This window comes from Phacochoerus africanus, chromosome 3 (assembly GCF_016906955.1).
Source record: "Phacochoerus africanus isolate WHEZ1 chromosome 3, ROS_Pafr_v1, whole genome shotgun sequence".
Lineage (NCBI taxonomy): Eukaryota > Metazoa > Chordata > Mammalia > Artiodactyla > Suidae > Phacochoerus > Phacochoerus africanus.
The window spans coordinates 120082916-120104602 of record NC_062546.1 but is presented as its reverse complement, the minus strand read 5'-3'; the positions used below and the strand labels follow the sequence as shown (position 1 = coordinate 120104602).

The window sequence follows — 21687 nt, the reverse complement described above, 5'->3', positions numbered from 1 at the left end:
ACTGGGATCTGGCATGACTGTGGCTGTGTTGTAGGCCAGCAGCTGCAGCTCCCATTTGACTCCTAGCCTGGGAACTTCCATATGCTGCCGGTGTAGCCATAAAAAGGAAAAAGGTTAAAAAAAAAAAAAAAAGACAGGTTAAGGGATAATAGCTAGCTTCCCAGGCAGAGGGAATAGGCTGTGACAGCTGAAAACAGCTGGACAGTCGAGGAAGAAGGAAGGCTAAGGGGGCAGCTGGTTAAAACCAACAAACATAAAATAGTCTAGCTTATATGCCAGAAAGTCACCATATAATAATGGACGTAACTCCATTCTGACAGCTGTCCTTTTAATGCAGCAATAATGATGGCATTGCAGTGGGAAACAGGAAGGTTAGACATGAGGTCAGCTGGAGGAAGGAAGGAAGAAAGAACAGGGGTTGTGGGGAGAGTGCCAGCTTTGTAGAATTTGCCAAGTATCTTCTGCAGGGTTGCCATTTTTACTTTCTGTCCCTTTGGTAGGATGAGAACGTTTTAGCTAGTTCCTTTTAATGAAGAAAATAGTGATGTTTTTGTGTATAGAGAGAGAGAGGATTTAGCCAGCAAGCCCCTTATGAATTATCTCACTTATTTCTCCTCACAGTCCTATAAAGTGGGCTAGCCCCATTTTTTTTCAAATGAGTAAAATGAAACTTGGAGCAGTTGCATAAATTTTGGCTCAAGTTTACACACATAATAAATGGCAGGGCCAGGATTCAAACCCAAGCAATTTGATTCTGCCATCCCTGATCCGAACTATTATGTCCTAACTTCTCTTCTGGTGACCTGAGGGGACAATATATCCCCAGGAGTGGTCTTTTCCTTGACTGAAATATCCATTTGTCCTTTGCCTCCGAGGCCTTTGGGGTGTTTAAACCTTCAGGTTTTTCAGAGATTGAGAGCACCTTGAAAAAGGAAGAGGCAGGGCTGTGAATCACGACCTCTCTGGCCAGAAGAGCTCAAGGCCTTTGAGGTAAAATGTTTACAGTAGCTAATTGGTAACATAGTTCTCTTCCTGGGAAAATAGGAGGATGAATCAATCCTAACATCCTGCCCAGAAACCCCAACGCTAAAGTCAGGACCCTCGGACATTCCTAACAACCCTCTTTTAATTAAAGTCCCTGGAGGCTGACCCTCTCCTGCAAATCTGTCTCTGTCCTGATAGGTGTGTTGGTCACTTACGTCAAGTGTCACCCCCCCACCCCCGCACGTGTCATCCATCACTGCAAGCCACCAGCCATTGATTCTTCCCAGAAACAAACAGACTTTGTTATCCTTGTCCTAGAGAGTCAGGAGGGGTAAAAGGGAGGGAATGTAAAGGAAGTGTTTCCATCTTCCTTGAGGATGAGCTGGGGATCAAAACCCCACCGGGAATTTTTGTATCAGTACCAACATGTGAAAAGTGATGGCTGCAATAAATAAGCAAAAGACTCAACAGAATTGAGCGTCACTGCACATTGAACCTTTCCTGGCAGTTTTGAAATTTTCATGAGATGTTCTACCAAGGACATCTTAGTCTTTGTTGTTGTTTTATGGCAAATATATGATCAAGTCATCCTATGTGCTGCTGATTTTCTTAACTTTCCTAGTTCTATAAAAATAAAACAGACTCTATGTTAACGTAGACACCATTTTCCTACCATAATTTCATGGGGAAAAAAAAAATGCATGAGTGTCAGGGCTTGATTTTTTTTTTTTTTTTTTTAAGGCCTGAGTGTGCAAAACATAGGCATATGTGTTGATCATGCATGTGTGTATAAAATTTGTTTTCTCACTTAAGAGGCATTTGTGAGAAGAGTGCTTAGTAGTTATAAAGGACTCATTTTCACTTGAGCAAAGTGCTATTACAATTTGCTGCATTTTCCTGTTATTTTGGGGGGCTCTAAATTTGGTTCTTTGTTTTTCAGGGCTACGAAGGTTCTCTTATAAAGCTCACATCCAAGCAGGTAAGAATTTCACACGTGCACATAAATCATCACTTCTACTGTGAGTTAGGATTGACTTTCTTCAGGAATATTGCTAGGGCCAAACATTCTTTATTGCCATGAAGATTTGATTTTTTTTTTAATTGCTGCTCTAAAATAAAGGGTGAGGTCAGTGATGAATTAGCACAAGAAAAAGATTTCTAACTCCATAGTCTCTAGCTAGGGTGTCTGAGACTGTCACCATGGAGGGCAAATAGAATGCATTCGACACAGTTATATTGGCATTGATCTGTATATTCAAAAGAAGTGATGAATTATCACCTATGTTCACTTTTATTGCCAATTTTTCCTTTAAAAAAAAATAAGGTTAAACAGTTGGTAGGATTTGATGCTGAAGAATGATGCTCTCTCTGATAATAACCATAGGCAGGGTCCCAGGTCTAGGACGGAGCACAGAAGGTGCCAGATGGAGGTGTAGTAATCAGTGACCCTGATAGTTTCTGCAAGTGTCTTTAAGTTTCTAGCTATATCTTTTTTATCTTTTTTTTCTTTTTTTTTTAATGCTGAGCAGCTAGCGTCCTCACTCTTAATCACTCTTCATCTCTTAGTACGGTGTTCTCTGTCCTCATGAATAAGCTATGTTGTAACCATCCTTCTGGACTGAAAGATACTGAGACCAAAGGAATCAGTTATTTTTATTTTATTTTGTTTTATTTTATTTTTGCTTTTTAGGGCCACACCTGCAACATATGGAAGTTCCCAGGCTAGGGGTCGAATCAGAGCTGCAGCTGGCCGGCCTTCGCCACAGACACAGCAATACCAGATCTGAGCCGCGTCTGCGACCTGCACCACAGCTCATGCCAACTCCAGATCCTTAACTCACTGAGCAAAGCTGGGAATTGAACCTGAGTCTTCATGTATACTAGTCCAGTTCCTTACCACTGAGCCACAGCGGGAACTTCCAGAACCCCTCTCTTTAGTTGGAAGAGTATGGTTTACATGACTCATCAAACACAGGAATTTTAAAAGGCATCCCTTGGGAGTTGAGATGAAAATGTTCATTATATAATTTTGATCAGAATCCAGGGCTTTTATCATTGTGTCATTATATTCCTTGCACTTACAGTGTACCAAAAGGTGATTCGGTTCTCTTTCCATTTTAAAAGATGAAGAAACTGAGGTACAGTGAATTCAATTTAGGAAAGTAGAGCCTCTCCACCCAAGTTTTCCTCTATTCCCTTGTTCACTGCTGCTCACCTTCCAACCCCTTCTAGATATTTTTTTTATGATTCTCTTAATCTCCCAGCTGTGCCCTTGAAGAACCACCCTCACAACCCCTTTGATTCATGTTAGAAATTTGGCTAAGCCACTGAGTCATGATTCTTCTGGACTGGCTTTCTTATTTCTGCCCATTGCCTGTGGTTGTTTCTTTATCTTAGCTCTTCAGTTTGATATCACCTTTGACCCAGGAAAATCCCCTGATATTTTTTTTCTTATTTCTTTTTCTTTCCTTAGCCCGTAGGTTTTGTCAGTTTTGACAGTCGCTCAGAAGCAGAAGCAGCCAAGAATGCTTTGAATGTAAGTACTAATGATGTTAATTATAGGGGGTTTCCTTATGAGGTGGTGGGGAGGGACAGAACCTCTTTGGACAGGAAGTCAAACAGAAAGACTGTGTGATAGCTTGATCTCACAAGGAGGGATTCGGTAATTCGCCTTCTAAAGAGATTTCTCATAAACTGGTGAGATGTCTAATATTAAATAACACTTGCCTCAGAGTTCCTGTCGTGGCTCAGCAGTTAATGAACCTACTAGTATCCATGAGAATGCAGGTTCAATCCCTGGCCTTGCTTAGTGGGTTAAGGATCCGGCATTGCTGTGAGGTGTGGTATAGGTCGCAGACACGGCTAGGATCCCGAGTTGCTATAGCTGTGGTATAGGCTGGTGGCTACAGTTCCCATTCGAGCCCTAGCCTGGGAACCTCCATATGCTGCTGGTGAAGCCCTACAAAGACAAAAAAGCCAAAAATAAATAAATAAATAACACTTGCCTCTTCTCTAGCTTGTCCTGAAACACTCAAAATACCCAACCATGCAGGTCTCACTTTAATTCAACCCAGCCACATCCCATGATGGTGCACAGTTTAGTTTGGCCATCATTATACTCTCAATGGCTAAAAGCCAAAAATAGATAAAAAATCTTGGCTTTCCTTAATGCAGGAGGTTTTTGTTTAAAATATGTGGCTGAAAAAAAAAGTTGTAGTCTTTATTCTGATTAAAAGTTGTGTATACTGGAGTTCCCATAGTGACTCAGTGGGTTAAGGACCTGACATTGTCTCTGAGAGGATGCGGGTTCAATTCCTGGCCTCGCTCAGTGGGTTAAGGATCCAACATTGTGGCAAGCTGTGGCATATGTTATAGATGTGGCTTGAATCTGGCATTGCCATAGCTCTGGAGTAAGCCAGTAGCTGCAGTTCCCCTAGGCTGGGAACTTCCATATGCCACAGGTGCAGCCCGAAAAAAGAAAAAAATAAATAAAAACTTGGTTGTACTGCTTTCTTAAAAGATATTCTGTGTTGTGATAGAATAAACGATAGTCAGCTGGAATTGAGTAGAGATACCAGTATTTGGTTTCTAAGCATTTTGTTTGCCATTTTTAAAGGCTTTTACCAGCCTTATTGGAGTATTTTTCCCCTTTAGTATGTTAAAAAAACAAAACGTCTTAAGGGGAGCCAAGCCAAGAAAAGGTGTCAGGAAGCAGAATTTTGTTCTGAATGCTGAGAGGCCTGATCCTTAATGAGGAATCTTCGTGAAAAATCTGGTTCTATCCTTCTCCAGGTAGTTGGCCTAAGCAGCTGTGAATGGGGTTTGATGAAAGCTGTGGAAAGTGTTGAAGATGCTTCTTGAAAGGCAAGAGGCTATTTGGCTGGTTGTGTTCTGAGTGTTGGCCTCTGTGAACTTGTTGCTGTGGAACCTGCAGGTGTCTTGCCAGTACCTGGGGGCTAAGGCACCCCTCACCGAGGCAGGCTATAGGGGCTATCCTGCCCTGGTGACTCAGGGCCCAAGGGAGAGGGCCTCCAGGAGGGTCTGTTCTCTTGCCATGATGGTGTCATTTTGACACAATCTTGAAAAGTTTTTATAAATTGGGGAAAAAAAAACCGTATACACTCAGAAGAATGGTTTGCTTCCTTGTTGGGTTTTTGGAAACATATGGGTACATTTTAGGACCCCAGGAGCTCCAAAGAGCTTAGAATTGTTTTGGATTTGGATAAGTGACCTTCTGGTGTGAATAACTGCTTAATTCATTCCTCTCCCACAGAACAAAATGTAAACCAATTATTTACATCAGTGATACACACTGAAGCAGTGTATAACTGAATATTTTGATATGAAAATGGTTTTATGATTTTTGCATTATATAGATACAATAGAATCTTCTCAATGTAACCATATTTTAAACTTAAAATTGATTTCCATTTAGACAGTGTTTTCTTTCATTCTCACAGGTAGGCATCTTTCTAAAATGCAGAAATATCCTGGGTCCTTTGAAGTTGTTTGGTGAAGTTTTCACCAGGTCCTTTCCATTGTTGTAAAGGAAATGACAGCAGTTGAAGCTTGTTCACAGAATGGCCTTCCATTGCCTGACTTTGTCACTGCTCTGTGTAGAAACATGTCACCCACAATCTGAGAAACAATAGGCTTTTATAATGACCTCTCTTATCTGATGAAGGCATTCCCTTATAGGCTGGGTTGTTTTTTTTTTTTTTCTTTTTAAAGTTTACTTTTTAGATGTTTAAATGGTCATAGTGGTGTTTCCCAGCCTTACTAAGCAGAGTATAGCAAACATCATTTGATTTTTTCTTAGTGCCGAGGGTTGTTTCATCACAGACAACACACATTGAACCATGCTGTGACATTGTCATGAAGGTGTTTACGCCCAGCCCCATGCCAGCCGGCCTCAGATCATTGTTGCTCTCTTGTCCAGAGGTCAGGTTTTAGGTTCAGTGTTTGTTGCTTATGTATTAATAACGTGGGAAGAACACCAAGTAAAACAGGTCTATTTCTGTTCTACTCTGTAGATCGAAGAAAAGTAACTCTTAATATTTACCTGTGGAGTATTAAACATAAGCTTCCTTCTCCTCAGAGGTTTTCTTGTTGATACAGAGCATTTATTAAGCTCCTACTTGATTTCTTTCTCGATATTTTAAATTTTTATGTGAGAGTATTATGGGAGTTCCCCTGTGGTACAGTGGGTTAAGGATCCAGCATTGTCAGTGCAATGGCTTGGGTCGATACTGTGATGTGGGTTTGATCCCTGGCCTGGGGAACTTTCACATGTCATGGTTGTGCACCGCCCATCCCACCCCCAAAGTATTAGAAGTTTTTGTACCTTACAAACTGTCCTGTTGTTTAGAGAACTGAGACCAGAGAGGCTGGATGGCTCAGCCAGTAAGTGTAGGCTTAGAGGCCACCTAGAAGGAAGCCTACTGTGTCACTGTCCTGCCTACTTTATACAGCATCTTGCTGCTGGCTTGGTCCGTGGAATGTTGCTGCATCTTTCTGGTGGCGATGATGGACTATTTAAATCACGTTGTCCAAGACAAATGGCCACAAAGTTTGGTTCATGACCACGGAGCAGCATTTCTTATCTCTGCAGAGAAAATGGACCCGTTCAGGATAACATACTTAATCATGAAGTTGATGCATCTTCTCTGTGACCCAACACATTATGCTCTTTTCAGGATCTTGTCTTTTTGTAGCTGCACCCGTGGCATATGAAAGTTCCCTGGCCAGGGGTCAAACCCGCATCTCTGCAGTGACCCGAGCCCCTGCAGTCGGATTCCTAACCTACTGTGCCACAGCGGGAACTCCAGGATCATCTCTTCTAATTGTTGAATTTAAAACATATGATGTTCATAGCTATTACAAAAGTTTCTCCTTAGGTCCTTCATCCAAGCTTCTTATAAAAACTTCTCCTCACATTCCTTTGGGGGAAATGTCTCATGTTGTAATGTTTTGTTTTGTTCCACTATTGAGAAACTTAAGCCTCAATCCAGTAAGTCCTTCTACATAGAATGGTTCACAGTGTTATGAAACACTTGTCTGTGTTTAGAGCTACTCTTTTGTTTCTCTGTCTTGATCACTGTCTGGTTCAGTTAATTAGTGTTAATAACTTTTCCCAAAATGACTTTTAAAATGATTTTTAAAATCCGTTAATTTTCTTCCATTTCTGGATTATGCTTTAGTCAGTTTTAGAATTCAATTTAAGCGTGTTTTTCCATAAAATTAAGTGGTAACACTGAATTTGTATCAGGGAGCTAGTCAAATCTTCTAAAGTAAATATAGTATATTTTGGTCTTATAGCACAATCTCTCAAATTAAGCTCTAAAAAAATCCCAAACTCAGACTTCCCTTCAGGCTATCTGTGGTACCATTACTCCACATGATTATAGAAATCCCCATCTATTCTTTAACCTGACAGCAAAATATTTAACCTATCCTTTACCCTCCACACATTTATAATTTGTCCCAGCAGTTTTTTCCATTTTCCATGCTAATGGAGGGGGGAGCTGATAACCCAAACTATTATTGGCAAGGTATTTTTAGGATTTGTTTATAATGTTGGAATGTATATCAGATACATGATATCGAGAGTTATAGTCTGGTTGAGTGAAAATTTGATTTGTGGAAATTTTAAGAAGAAACAGGGCCGTGAGCAGAGGTGGGAATAAGCCATCGCTGGCTATTCCTGCCAACTGTGAAAACCCCAAGATTGCCATGGTTGTGTAGCTAAAAATCATGTTTTCATAAATAAGAATGATCTGTAGTTAATTTTAAGATCCACAAGTCTGTTGGGGTCCCTGCTTATGTACAGTTCTTTAACAGGCATTGTCTTAGGCTGGTGTTTGAGATTTGTTCATCAAAACTACTTAAAAAGGTTGGTGTGTTCTGTTGAGTATATGTGCCATTCTGATAGATCTTCCTACTCCCCAATAAAAACTCCTTATTGGCCAAGGTTTTCTCATAGGCTTTATTACAAATGTATTGGAACTAGAGAAGTCTGATCGCAATCAAACTGTGTACGTTACTACAAATTGCCTTCACAACTAAACATTGTTTAGGCAAGCACAATAATTTGCTTTAATCTAGACTCACTGTTCTGAGTTCTAATTATCATTGCACACACACACACACCCACCACTGGGTTCTTTTTAAAATAAGCTTTATTGATGGAGTTCTCGTTGTGGCGCAGTGGTTAACGAATCCGACTAGGAACCATGAGGTTGCGGGTTTGGTCCCTGCCCTTGCTCAGTGGGTTAACGATCCGGCGTTGCCGTGAGCTGTGGTGTAGGTTGCAGACACGGCTTGGATCCCGTGTTGCTGTGGCTCTGGCGTAGGCCGGTGGCTACAGCTCCAATTCGACCCCAGCCTGGGAACCTCCATATGCCGCGGGAGTGGCCCAAGAAATAGCTAAAAAGACCAAAAAAAAAAAAAAACAAAAAAAACCTAGCTTTATTGAGATATAACTCCCATACTATACAATTCACTCATTTAAGGTATACAATTCAATAGTTTTTGCTATGTTACATTATTTTGTAAACTTCTGGAAAAAATATATATAACAATTTGACATTTCAATGATTTTTGTTAAGTGTGCACTTAAGTTGCATTTGTACATTCACCATGTTATACAACCATCACTCTTACGTATTCATTATCTGTTTATATTTTTTCATCATTACAGATAAAAACTTTGTTAACTATTAAGCAAACCTCCCTATTTCTCCTTTCCTCTAGCCCTGGTAAAGTCTAATTTTCTATCTCTATTATTTAATTTGCCTGTTTTAGATATTGAAACAATTTGTCCTTTTGTGTCTGGCTTTCACTTAGCATAAAATTTTTATGATTTATCCTTATTGTAGCAGAACATCGTTCCTTTGTAGGGCTGAATAACTTTCCATGGTATAGATACACCACCTTTTGTTCTTCTCTTCACCTGTTGATAGACACCAGGGTTGTTTCCACATTTTGGCCATTGAGGATACTGCTTCAGTGAACACTGGTGCGCAAATATGATCGAGTCCCTGTTTTTCAATTTTCTGTTTTTCATATATCTGCAGGTGGTGTATTTATGTTTTTAACTTTCTGAGGAACATCCAACCTTTTCCATATTGGCATTACCATTTTACATTGCCACCAGCAATGTATGGGGGTTCCAGTTTTTCTTGTTCTCCCTAATAATTGTTATTTTCTGTTTTGTTTTGTTTTTTAATTATAGCCTTCCTACTGAGTGTGGAGTGGTAATTGGTTCCTTGATAAATACTTTTTGACAAATTTCTGTTATTTATTTATTTATTTTTAGGGCTGCGCCTGTGGCATATGGAAGTTTCTAGCCTACACCACAGCTCACAGCAACACCTGAACCTTAACCCACTGAGAAAAGCCAGGGATCGAACCTGCATCCTCAGGGATACTAGTTGGGTTTGTTAACTGCTGAGCCACTGATGGGAACTCCTTTGACTAATTTCAATAGTAGATTTGGTTTCTTTTTGTATCCCACATGATATAAAATAGTGTTTCTTTTAATGAATATTAGTAACATTTCTGTGATGGCAGCTCTAAGTAAATGGAACTGTTACCCTTAGTTTACCTATTAATAAAAGAAGGAGAGGGAGAGAGTTCCCATTGTGGCTCAGTGGTTAACGAATCCAACTAGGAACCATGAGGTTGTGGGTTAGATCCCTGGCCTTCCTCAGTGGGTTAAGGATCTAGTGTTGCCGTGAGCTGTGGTGTAGGTCGAAGACTCGGCTCGGATCCTGCGTTGCTGTGGCTCTGGCGTAGGCTGGCGGCTACAGCTCCGATTAGACCCCTAACCTGGGAACCTCCATGTGCCAAGGGAGCAGCCCTAAAAAGCAAAAGAAAGAAAGAAAGAAAGAAAATGAAGAGGAATTGAGGATATATAGTATAAAGTTATTTCTTAGGTATTGAAGAAACTTATTCAACAAAGGTTTGTGGTGAAAAGAATTTTTAGAAAAATCTTTAATTTGTAAGAAAGCATGTTGAAAAGGTATTGATAGTGTCACATGTTGGAAAAAAAAAAGCACTCAAGAAAAATTTTACTTTCTCCAGCTCCATAAATTCCCAGCATTGAAAATAAACACTGTAGTTCTTTATATCACAATGATTCTTGCACATAATTTCTGTTTTGTTGAATATCTTAAGCTCTCCAACCACAGAGTTTTTAAACACTTGTATCTAATTCATTATTCCTATACCAGGTTTCTCACCTGTGAAATACGGATATTTTTCGTTTCCAAAAGTGTTAAAGGGAAATTAAGCAAAAACAGTTGCAATTGTTCTAAACATGAAGCCATGCTGTGAACATACTTTCTCTGTCAAAAGCTGTAGCCATAATGTGCTGCTACAAACTCTTGAGTCCAGAGGGATTCCAGGGCTCTTGAGGCAGGTACTGGCCACACAGATGCAGAACTCTGGACAATGGTCTCTGTTTCCTGTATCACAGGTTTTCCTGACAGTTTGGTGCAAGTTAGGACTTTTGATCTTAATATTTGTGCAGCTTGTGAGTTTGGTGAATTATTTCCACTAAACAAAGCTTTTCACATACACAGGCCTCCAGATGGCCTGTCTCAGCTCCTTGCTCACCAGGCACCATGTCAATATGTTTCTTATCAGTTTTGAATTTTTCTCCCTACATTTCTTTAGCCTATTGCTCAAAGTAGTAGAAGAGGCCCAATTAGCGTGATCCCAGCTGGGACTTTTGGATGGGAAATATGCACGCCTGCCAGATGAGATCATGAGGCTGATCTAGTGTTTATCTGTTAAATCTGTTTATAACTGCTTACTCTTGACTTGCTATTTCAAAGCAGCCATTTGACGTCATTGGGTTGGGGAGTATGCCTGTGCCAGTCTAGAGCCGCCATAACGCAGGGTTCTTGGACTCTTTTTTCAACAATTGGGTGCATTTTGAGGCTTGACACACAGCTTAATCCTACTCCCCTCTCCCCCTGACACCCCTGGCAAAGGAAATAGACCCTTTGGGTTGGGGGAGGGGGGCTGTGCTCCTCTCTGTGTTACAATTTGGGATTGTTCTAAAACCTCCCTAGGATGGTGCAGCACATAAAAGTTGTTCTGGGGTGTTCCTTTCGTGGCTCAGTGGAAACGAATGTTCCTAGTATCCATGAGGACCCAGGTTCAATCCCTGGCCACGCAGTGGGTTAAGGATCCTGTGTTGCTGTGGCTGTGGTGTAGGCCAGCGGCTACAGCTCCGATTCGACCCCTAGCCTGGGAACCTCCATGTGCTATGAGTGCAGCCCTAAAGAGACCAAAAAAAAAAAGGGGGATTGTTCTGAAAGAACAAATGAAGATGAATGTGAGGAATTTGCTAAATTCACAATCAGAGTCTTTGCCAGAAGGAAAGTAGGTTATTTAAATCTATGAAGCATTCACAGAGGAAAATAGGAGACAAAATGCCAGAAAAAGAAATCCTAAGGAAGTTTGAAGAAGGAAAAGTAGCTGGGAATGTTATTCGCATCATCCTTTCCCAAGGAAATAGGCGAGAAGAACTACAGGTTCTCGCCCAGAAGCTTACGTGTATTCCAGTGACAAGTAAGTGTGGAAATCTTGAGTTTGCCCAGCTTTTCCCCAGGTAAAACAGTTCACCACATACTACATGGCTGTGTGAAACCGCCCTCAGACTTTGCTTTGTGGCCTTTTCTGAGGATCTGCTTGTTTAAACTTATCTCGACCCTCTTTTAAAAACGCTATCTTATATTGACCTTGCCCTTTCTCCAGGGCTCTTCAGGTATTTCAGAAATGCCAGGAATCTGTTGGCCCCTATTGTAAATGAAAGTAGAAAATATAGTTAGTGTTCATGGAGCCTGTAGTGCAAGGAATGAGTTATTTGGTCCGAAACCAAGGTAGTTTTAGAACCAAGTATCTGATGCCTAACTCACTCTCTTTGTTGTAAAATCACTCCTCGACTTTCTAATGAATGATCAAATGCGTCGTAATGACGAGGGACTTTAGATCTCCCTTCCATGTTGGCTTAATGTTTCTGATTATCTATTCAGATAGGAACTTTGGTCCTCAGAGCTGACGCCCTTTGTCCTCCTCTGTAAGTAGAATACATTAGAACATTTTGAGTTCCCGGTTGAGTTCCATTTTGACTTGGCTCAAGTGGGTTAAGAACCTGTTGCTATCTCTGAGGATGCAGGTTTGACCCCTGGCCTCCCTCAGAGGGTTAATGATCTGGCATTGCTGTGAGCTGCACTGTAGGTTGAAGATGCAGCTCAGATCTAGCATTCCTGTGGCTGTGGCATTAGGCTGGCAGCTGCAGCTACATTTTGACCTGTAGCCAGAGAACTTCCATATGCCGCAGGTACGGCCATGAAAAGAACAAAAAATTAAAAAAAGAAAAATGCACTAGAGCATTTTAAAGACTTAAGGAGTAGGGTAGGACTAAACACCCTTAATGTGGAGTAGGGTATTCTGATGGGGCGTTTGTCAATTATTCTACTCTTATTTCCTTGTACTTAAATACAATATTTCTTTATTTATAATTAAATGGAAAGTTTTCTTGATGTTTCAGTAGACTTTAATAATTATTACGTGGAAATGTTAAAAAGAGAGAATTACAGAGTCAAGGGTTTTTTGTACATAATAAGGAGAGGAAATAAATACTTGCAGAATATGAAAAATACATCTAATGTATTATAAATATGGGAATAGGAGGAATAGAAATAACACAATTCATCTAGAATCTTAAAAATAATATGTCTAAAAAGGCTAATTTTGATAGAAAACCCCTAAAGTAATTTTTAAGACTAGAATTTCTCCTCTAAAAATGTAATGAGACGTTTCAATACAAAACAATTTGAAGTTCCTGTGTGGCACAGTGGTTTAAGGATATGGCGTTGCTGCAGCTGTAGCGCAGGCCACACTGCAGTGCAGGTTCAGTCTCTGGCTCAGGAACTTCCATGTACTGTGGGTGTGGCAAAAAAAAAAAAAATTAACAATTTGAAAAATTAAATGGTACCCAGAGTAACATTGACATTACCTAAAAGAATATAAATTTGGAGTTCCCTTCGTGGCTCAGAGGTTAACGAACTTGACTAGGATCCATGAGGACGTGTGTTCAAGCCTTGGCCTCACTCAGTGGGTTAAGGATCTGCATTGCTGTGAGCTATGGTGTAGGTTGCAGATGCAGCTTGGATCTGGTGTTGCTATGGCTGTGGTGTAGGCCAGCAGTTGTAACTCTGATTCGAACCCTAGCCTGGGAAATTCCATATGTTGTGGGTGCGGGCCTAAAATAGCATAAACAAATAAAACAGACCGATTAAGAGGTAATATATTTGTATGCCAAAAAAATTAATTTAAAAAAAATGTAAATTTTTTTTTCTAGCCATTGTGGCAAGTTAGTTTTAAAGATTAAGGTTTTAAAATTTTAAAATCCAAATTACTCCATAAAATTCAGTTGGGTAGAAAATTCTTACCGTTAACTGGTAACCAATGGTTCTCTCATATTTTGAATTATTTAAATCTGTTTTGTTCTTTATTTGCCTGTCAAAAGATATCACTCAAAACTGAGTGGATGAGTAAACACACAGAACTTTAAGTTGGAAATGTATTATGGAAAGTGAAAATAAGCTTAGGTGGAAAGGAATTCACATCATATGCCTAGATCAAAGGCGCACAAAGCAGCCAAGATATAAAAGTGTTGTTTCAGAGTTCCCGTCATGGCTCAGCAGAAACGAATCTGACTGGTATCCATGAGGATGCAGGTTCGATCCCCGGCCTCACTCAGTGGGTTAAGGATCCAGCGTGGCCGTGAGCTGTGGTGTAGGTTGAAGACGAAGCTCAGATCCCGAGTTTCTGTGGTTGTGGTGTAGGCTGGCAGCTACAGCTCCGATTGGACCCCTAGCCTGGGAACCTCCATATGCTGCAGGTGCGGCCCTAGGAAAAAAAAAAAGACAGAATAAGTAAATAAAAGTGTTATTTCTACACTTTGAAAAAAAGGAATACAAATTAGAATTCACATTATTACAATATAATTTTTCATAGAAGTTTGGCGTTCATTTAGAAGGCCAATATAATGTGCAAATAAAGGAAAATTTAATAGAGGCCAGCAAAAGACACTTCAAGGTTACAGGCCATAGGTAAACCTTAGTGAAAAAAGCAAACAACCATGTTATGAAAGGGCTCTGGCTATCTTATACATCTTAGAATACTAAATAAATGATTGACAAAACAAAGGGAGGAAAGTCTTTTGGGCTTAAAAAAGTCTGTGGTAAGAATTTTGACTTTTACGAACACTTCAGTGTATCTTTTTGGTTTATCTGAGGTGGGGGTGTTCACCAAATTCTAAAAATGTACTTAACACACATCCTAAAAATAAATTTTAATTTACTAATATCAAAAATATACTGTGCATTTGATTTATGAGGGTGGTTTTTTTGGTATTTGTGCATAATATTAAATGTGTACCCGTGAAAAGGTCCTAAAGCTCTAAACTGTGGCTGAGAAGGGAGCAAGTTTTGCGTCGTAACCACTTACCGTGTCTGGGCAGGGGCTTTCTGGTCAAAAGCAGTGTCGTAATTAGGCTGACCTGGCTCACGTCCAGGTTCTGCCACTTAATTCAAGATTGTTCTCAGAGCCTAACTTCTCCTTTTATTAATACTCTTATAGTAACTATCACAAAAGTAAAGAGCATCAAATTAAACGAGAGATTTTTTTTTATAGCCACTAGCACTCAATAAATGGTAAAAATGCCCATAATTGATGGTGATGGTTTTCACAAAGAATTGGTTTTAATTTCTTAACTCCCCTTTTCTACAGTGATTTAGAAATACTTTCAGTGGAGTCCCAAATTCTGCTGGGTTCAGAATACTTCTGAACATTGATTTGTATTCCAGTATGACTACTGGTAAATTGCTTCATCAGTCCTTCCTTAGAGCTTTTCTGGGAAACAAAGCAACGGTGTTGTCCTTAATATTCTCCAGTCTTCAAAATACCGTGAGCCCAGCAAGCACACCCCTCTCCCTTTTATTCCCTTAAGCTAACCATGTACGTGTCTTTCTCCATTTCAGATTCCAGTTGAATCTGTTTAAAACCTAAGACCCCCACATCAATTTTGTAAAAATTAATTTCTTTAATAGCTAGTGAGATTCTTGAGAGGTTTGTTTTTTGTTTTGTTTTTTGTTTTTTGAGGGGTCTAGACAATCCTTTTAAAGAATGAGAAATTCAGCCTCTGCCTCATCAGATCACCAGTAAGTGGTCTTGGTGATGCATTAGAGTGGAGGAAGAGCACTGATTAAAGTTGCTCAGAGGTGAGATCCATTTGAACTCGCTTTATTTTGGCTCCCTGTGCAGCACAGGAAGTACTTTGCAGTGAACTTCCGAAGTTTGGACTTCACTGTTTACATTCTTTGCAACTAACTCTTGCCTAAGCCCCAAATTCTTGGTTGCAAAGCCCTTGCGAGTCATTTGATGATCTGTGCTAGGTTTTTTTTTTTTTTTTTTTAAACAAATTTAAGGAGCAAATGCTACTTTCCTTTTCAAATTCCTTTTCAAACTTCTAAGTTTTTGCTGCATTCAGTAGAACAGATTTCCCATCCATGGATTGATTGATCTAGTCATGATTTATCTAGTTTGTCAGTGACTGTGAGGAGCAAATAACTTATTGGTGAAGATGCATTTACGTTATTATCCTTTGTAAATGCAAGAATATAGCATCACTGACTTTTTAAAAGACTTTAAATTTTTAAATGTAACACAGCCTGTCTAAAGACTATTATCCTGATGTATAGCTTAAAAATCAATAACTAGGATGTACATCATCTTGGTATTTAACTTTGTTAGGATTACCCTAAAATTGGTTATCCAATTTGGGAGAGACCCCTGGATCCCACTGGGATGAGGGATGTTCTTTGCTGATTAACTGAAAAGCAGAAACAGGGCTATAAAACTATACTGGGAAGCCTGTTGTGGGCTGTGTCTGATCTTTCAATGGAAGGCTTTTCAAAATGGTTTTCGAAAGTTTAGGCTGCTGTCTTTTTTCAGTGGTGGAATTTGTTTATATCAACATCGTGCTCCCCTCATCCCTCCTTTTCCCTTCTATGCCAGCCACTAATCAAGACTCAGAGTAAGGCAGAGCCTCCTTACATCTCTCACAAGTGTCCTATCTTAATAAATCTATTTCTTGCCTTTAAAAAAAAAAAAAAATCTCAAAGTAACCTTAGCAGAAGGATCTTCACAGTATATCCAGAAAGTAACGATGGTTGCTCAAATAACCTCACAAGCACGTTAGGTGATCCTTTTTAAAAGGAGAGTGTGTTCTCCTTGCCTCCGACTTCACAGGTAGGATTTATTCTTCATGTGCTTTTCTCCATGAACACAGAAGTAGTTGGTCCTTATAATTTTGAGACTCTTAATAGTGCAGTATTGATCATTCAACGTATCTCAGAGTTCAGAAAGTACTTAAATACGTACAAACACACACATCCACTGTTTTATTCTTCCTGTTAGGTGCAAAAGCAGGTCAGCTTCCTTCTTCTCAATAATTAGAAAACTAGTGCATCATTACTATGATTCTTTTCCTTGAAGAGTTAACACCATCCTTGAAACTCTAGTCTCAACTCCAGTAAACCCGTTAAAAAAAGACCAAGTTGTCTATTATTGATACATTTAGAAACTCACCCCTTCCCAGTTTAATTCTGGGTTTTTGTGTTTTGATAAGCTGTATGAGCTCATCTGGCCTTAATGAAAGTAATGCCTTCAATTTGCCATCACTAGGAAAAGAGATTTAAGCTATCTTTTTAGTTGTAATTAATTAGAATTTGATCATAAACACCTTTTCTTTTTCATCAGATATACTACTTGACCAACAGTGTATATTTTCTAGGCTGACTGGTTTAATAATCTAGACTATGGCAAGGAATGGTGTTGTAATTTCTTTTGTTTTCTTTTTTCTTCAGTGCCAGACTCGCTGATTTATGTGGCTCAGAGATGAACCACATAACCTAGAAATCACTCATACTGACACAGCTTGGTTTATCCCTTAAACCATGGCTCCCTCTTTATTTTTTGCTGTCTCTTTATTCCCTGCAGTTTTTGTTGTAACAGGTTGTGGAGAAGTATGGGGGGAAGTACTTGGTTGAGGCAGAACGCCTTTGTTGATTTCTCAAACAAGTTAACCCTCAAAATTCTGAGGTTTTCTGGTGCCCAGGGAGGGAACAGACGTCAGACTAGATGTCACAGATCAGCATTAGGAAGATATGGGCCATCAAAAGTTTGTAGGTTTGGGGACCTGTGGTGGCTCAGCGGATTAAGAACCCAAGGTAGTGTTGGTGAGGATGCAGGTTCAATCTCTGGCCTTGCTCAGTGGATTAAGGATCCGGTGTTGCCTCAGGTTGTGATGTGGGTCGCAGATTCGGCTCGGGTCTGGTGTTGCCATGGCTGTGGGCTGTGGTATAGGCTGGCAGCTGCAGCTCCAATTTGAGCCCTAGCTTTCCGGTGTGTCTGTAAGAAGGAAAAAAGTTTGTAGGTTTGGGAGTTCCCACTGTGGTGCCGCAAATTAAGGATCCAACATTGTCTCTGCTGCTGCTTGGATCACTGAAGGTTTGATCCCCATCGCAGCAGGTTAAGGATCCGGTGTTGCTGCATCTGTGGCACAGGCTGCAGTTGTGTTTCATATTCAGTCCCTGGCCTAGGAACTTCCATATGCCGTGGGTGCAGCCATTTAAAAAAAAAAAAAGTTTGTGGGTTTGACCCATATCACCTTAAAATCTTCTGAGAGATGGAGTTCCCATCGTGGCGCAGTGGTTAACAAATCCGGCTAGGAACCATGAGGTTGCAGGTTCTGTCCCTGCCCTTGCTCAGTGGGTTAATGATCCGGCGTTGCCGTGAGCTGTGGTGTAGGTTGCAGACGTGGCTTGGATCCCGCGTTGCTGTGGCTCTGGCGTAGGCCGGTGGCTCCAGCTCTGATTCGACCCCTAGCCTGGGTACCTCCATGTGCCGCGGGAGCAGCCCAAGAAATAGCTAAAAAGACAAAAAAAAAAAAAAAAATCTCCTGAGAGTCAAAAACATAAATAAAAGAAAGAAAAAGAAAGGAGTTCCTGTCATGGCACAGCAGAAACGAATCTGACTAGGAACCATGAGGTTGTGGGTTCCATCCCTAGACTTACTCAGTGGGTTAAGGATCCGGCATTGCTGTGAGCTTTGGTGTAGGTCACGGGTGCGGCTCGGATCTGGTGTTGCTGTGGTGTAGGGCGCCAGCTGTAGTTCCAATTTGACCTCTAGCCTGGGAACCTCCACATGCCGCAGGTACAGCCCTAAAAAGAAAAAAAAAAAAAAAAAGAAAAAAGAAAAAAAAAACCAATAAATGAAAACCCTTGCCTCCTGATCTGCTTTCTTTTAAGCTTTCCCTGTGAGTGCCGTTCGCATGCCTTCATTCAGCAGCTAGCAGGAGTAAAAGGCTGTCATTCTGCCATTACCTTTCCCCAGGGGACAGAGGGGATGCTTATGGTTATAGTCACTGTCCCTGCAAGGAGAGAGGAGAGGTGGAGGCGGAGGACTGTAGAATAAAAGGGGCAGCTGGCAGCAGAAGCCACTCTTGGCATTTGTGTGTTAAGGATTCCGAGAGATGCCTTTGTTCAGCCAGAGCCCTTGACCTCCCTGTTTTCCTTCAGAGTAAAAATGTTAACGTCGGGATTCCTGGATGAAAGAATGCCGTCTGCACTTTGGCCTATGTTTCTTTTCGTGTTCATATTATCTGTTTTGACGTGTCACTCTAAAATATTGCTCTAACAGGTCACTGACTGCGCTTGAAGTGGAGACATCCCCTCCCTGACGTTGTCGGGGTCTGGGTCTCTCAATCATCCTTTTCAAGATAGTTGGAGAACCTAGTGGCAGAAGTTCAAACAATCATGCCCTCTCAACCTTGTGGAAAATAAACTCTGTTGGACTCTGATTCTGTTGACATGTTAAAGATGGAGTTTATAGCTTCTTCAAAGGCCCTGCCATGACTTTATAGTCGTCCTATACAAAACAGATTCTCCTAGGCATGGTTGTGTACACAGGGGGTGGCCGCCTAACAAAAAGCCTGCTTTAGCGGACAAGAAATGAATTGCGGGGGTGGCTGGTCAAGTCAAATGGAGACCTAGATAATCTCCAAAGTACTTTTACCCAGGTCTCCTCCGTAGTGGGTCCAGTCTCTGGGGTTACCAGCCAGTCTCCCGAGAGCTACTCAGACTGTGAGAAGTGAAAGGAATGGTCAAGAAAAGCAGGACACCCTTCCATTCCCTGTGGGGGAAGTGAAACCAGGCAGAATAAAAGAATTCTGTAAACCTGCACAGCTCCTCAAGTGGCAGCTCCAGTATCCTGCTGCTGGTGGGGGTTGGGGAGGGGAATCCCAGAGTCAAGTGTGCCATCTCATCCTTCTCTATTACAAGTGGTAGAAGCACCCTTCCAGAAAGGGGTTTTCTTTTCCTTTGGAACACCAGTCCGCAGTAGAAGGAACAGCTCAGGAGTATCTCATAGGCCGGACGTTAATCTAGACATTGACAAGAAGAACTCATTTTTTTTCCTACAATCTACCCCAGGAGGTATGGACTGTTATTATTCCCAGTTCCTAGATAAGGAAACTGAGGCACAGAAAAAGGTTAAACAACACACCTAAGTCAGTAGTGGAGGTAGATATGAACATATGTGGCCAGATGTCCAAGCCCACACAATTGCCACATTTTAAGCCTTTCTTTGGTTGTGACTTTCGAGTGAGCATCTCCTTTGTAATTGTCACTGTAACTGATGGTGCTTCCGGAGAACCTTTCTTGCTTTACCAGTGGGTGGCCTAGGAGCCACCAAGATTATCTTCTATTTGTTTTTCTAGCCTTTCTGGATTGGGCGGGGGAGTGGAGTGGAAATGAAGTTTTCATTTTGTTGTTGGGATAGATCTGTTCTTACCTTAACCACTTTGCAGTGTCACTGAGAGAGTCTGGCCTAGTAGAGAGGGTTTAAATTTGAGTTCTACAGTTTTTTCACATGAATCAAAATGAAGCCAAAGAGAAACTGTATTTTGCAAAGTGGCCTCGTCGCTAGGAAATGTAAAAAGTCTTTTATTCCAGGCCCAGGTTCACTAGTGAGGGGTGATCATGGGTTTCTCTATCGTGGCTCAGCTGATTCTATTACAACACTCACAGACCTGAGCTTGTTCTAAAATATTATCAGAGAAGGAATTATATCGGCTTGAAATCGAGGATAAGCCTCTGGAGACATTTGAGGCTAGATGTGGGTATATATGCTTTCTATCACTGCAATTTTCAAAGCAAGAGAAAGGTACATTGTGTTCCATGGAAATCTGGTTTAGAAACAAAAATTCTCCAGATTTTTTTTCCCCTTCGTTTTTGGCCACCCAAGGAATTTGGAATTCCCAGGCCAGGGATCAGATCCGAGCCGCAGTTGCAACCTAAGTCACAGGTGCAGCAATACCAGATCCCTAACCCAGTGTGCTGGGCCAGGGGTCAAACCTGCGTACAGCGCATCACTCCCAAGATGCTGCTGATCTGGTTACGCCACAGGAACTCCTCTCCAGATTTTTTTAATTCAAGGGATTAAAAACAAGGAGGGACTAGAAGACATCTACAAACCTAATGTTTATTGGAAGACTGTTAGGGAAGCAGGAATTGTTCAGACACGCGAAGCCCACATAGTTGTGTAAACCTGAGAGCCCTTTGGAAAGGGGTCTTTTTAAGTATGTAGACTTCCAGTGGAGAGGGACACATTCTTTCCAAATGACTCTACTTAGGCAAAGAGGACAATGAGTAGTAAATCAGATGCTTCCAAGGTAAATCTAGGGCAAGCATTGTGAGGTCGTTGGATTAAGGAAAAGGAACAAAGTGTAATTGGTCCGATAGTTTCTCAGTGGGCAGTGACCCAGCAGCACAAACTGTTGTATTAACAGTCCTGCTGTTTCTACGAGCAATGCCCTTATTTAGGAAAAGTATGAAATATGGTTTACATCTGATGGAGTCTTCTCCTCACTTAACCCATTCTCTGTTGGAACTCCTGTCTACGTAAATGTTGGCACAGCAGAAACCTTATAGCAACCTCCATTCTTATGTGAAAATAGCATAGGCTTTGTCATATAAGGAACTCGACTGAACTGTCTTGTGTACACATGCAGGCAGTCGGTGGGAATCAAAGTTGAATTCTGATCTGAATTCTACCAGTAGTGAACTGGGGAGTTCCCACTGTGGTTCACTGGCTTAAGAATCCCACTAGTATCCAGGAGGAGGTGGCTTCCGTCCCTGGTCTTGCTCAGTGAGTTAAAGATCTGACATTGCCCTAAGCTGCAGCTAAGGTTGCAGATGCAGCTTGAATCCCGAGTTGCTGTGGCATAAGTAGGCTGGAAGCTGCCGCTCTGATTCGACCCCTAGCCCAGGAACTTCCACATGAGGCCTTAAAAAGGAAAAAGAAAAACAGTGAACTGGAAATTTAGGCAGATAACTTGACTTTTCTTTCTTTGTTTATTTTTCTTTTTAGGGCCCCACCCTCAACATATGGAGGTAACCCAGGTTAGGGGTAGAATGGGAGCTGCAGCTGCCGGCCTACACCACAGCCACAGCAATGTAGGATCTGAGCCTCATCTAAGACTTAGACTGCACTCTCAGCAACGTGGGATCCTTAACCCACTGACGAGGCCAGGGATAGAACCCACATCCTCATGGATACTAG

General features: G+C 41.1%; 1 protein-coding gene across 5 annotated transcripts in view; it reads left to right on the top strand.

Annotated features, from left to right (window-relative positions):
* RBPMS (RNA binding protein, mRNA processing factor) overlaps window positions 1-21687 on the top strand; it is a 185795-nt gene that overhangs the window by 77789 nt on the left and 86319 nt on the right. For all 5 annotated transcript variants that reach the window (XM_047772544.1, XM_047772549.1, XM_047772546.1 and 2 more), the window contains exons 3-4: window positions 1925-1963; window positions 3458-3520. In XM_047772544.1, the coding sequence (XP_047628500.1) occupies window positions 1925-1963; window positions 3458-3520 (102 nt within the window). The remainder of the gene's footprint in view (window positions 1-1924; window positions 1964-3457; window positions 3521-21687) is intronic.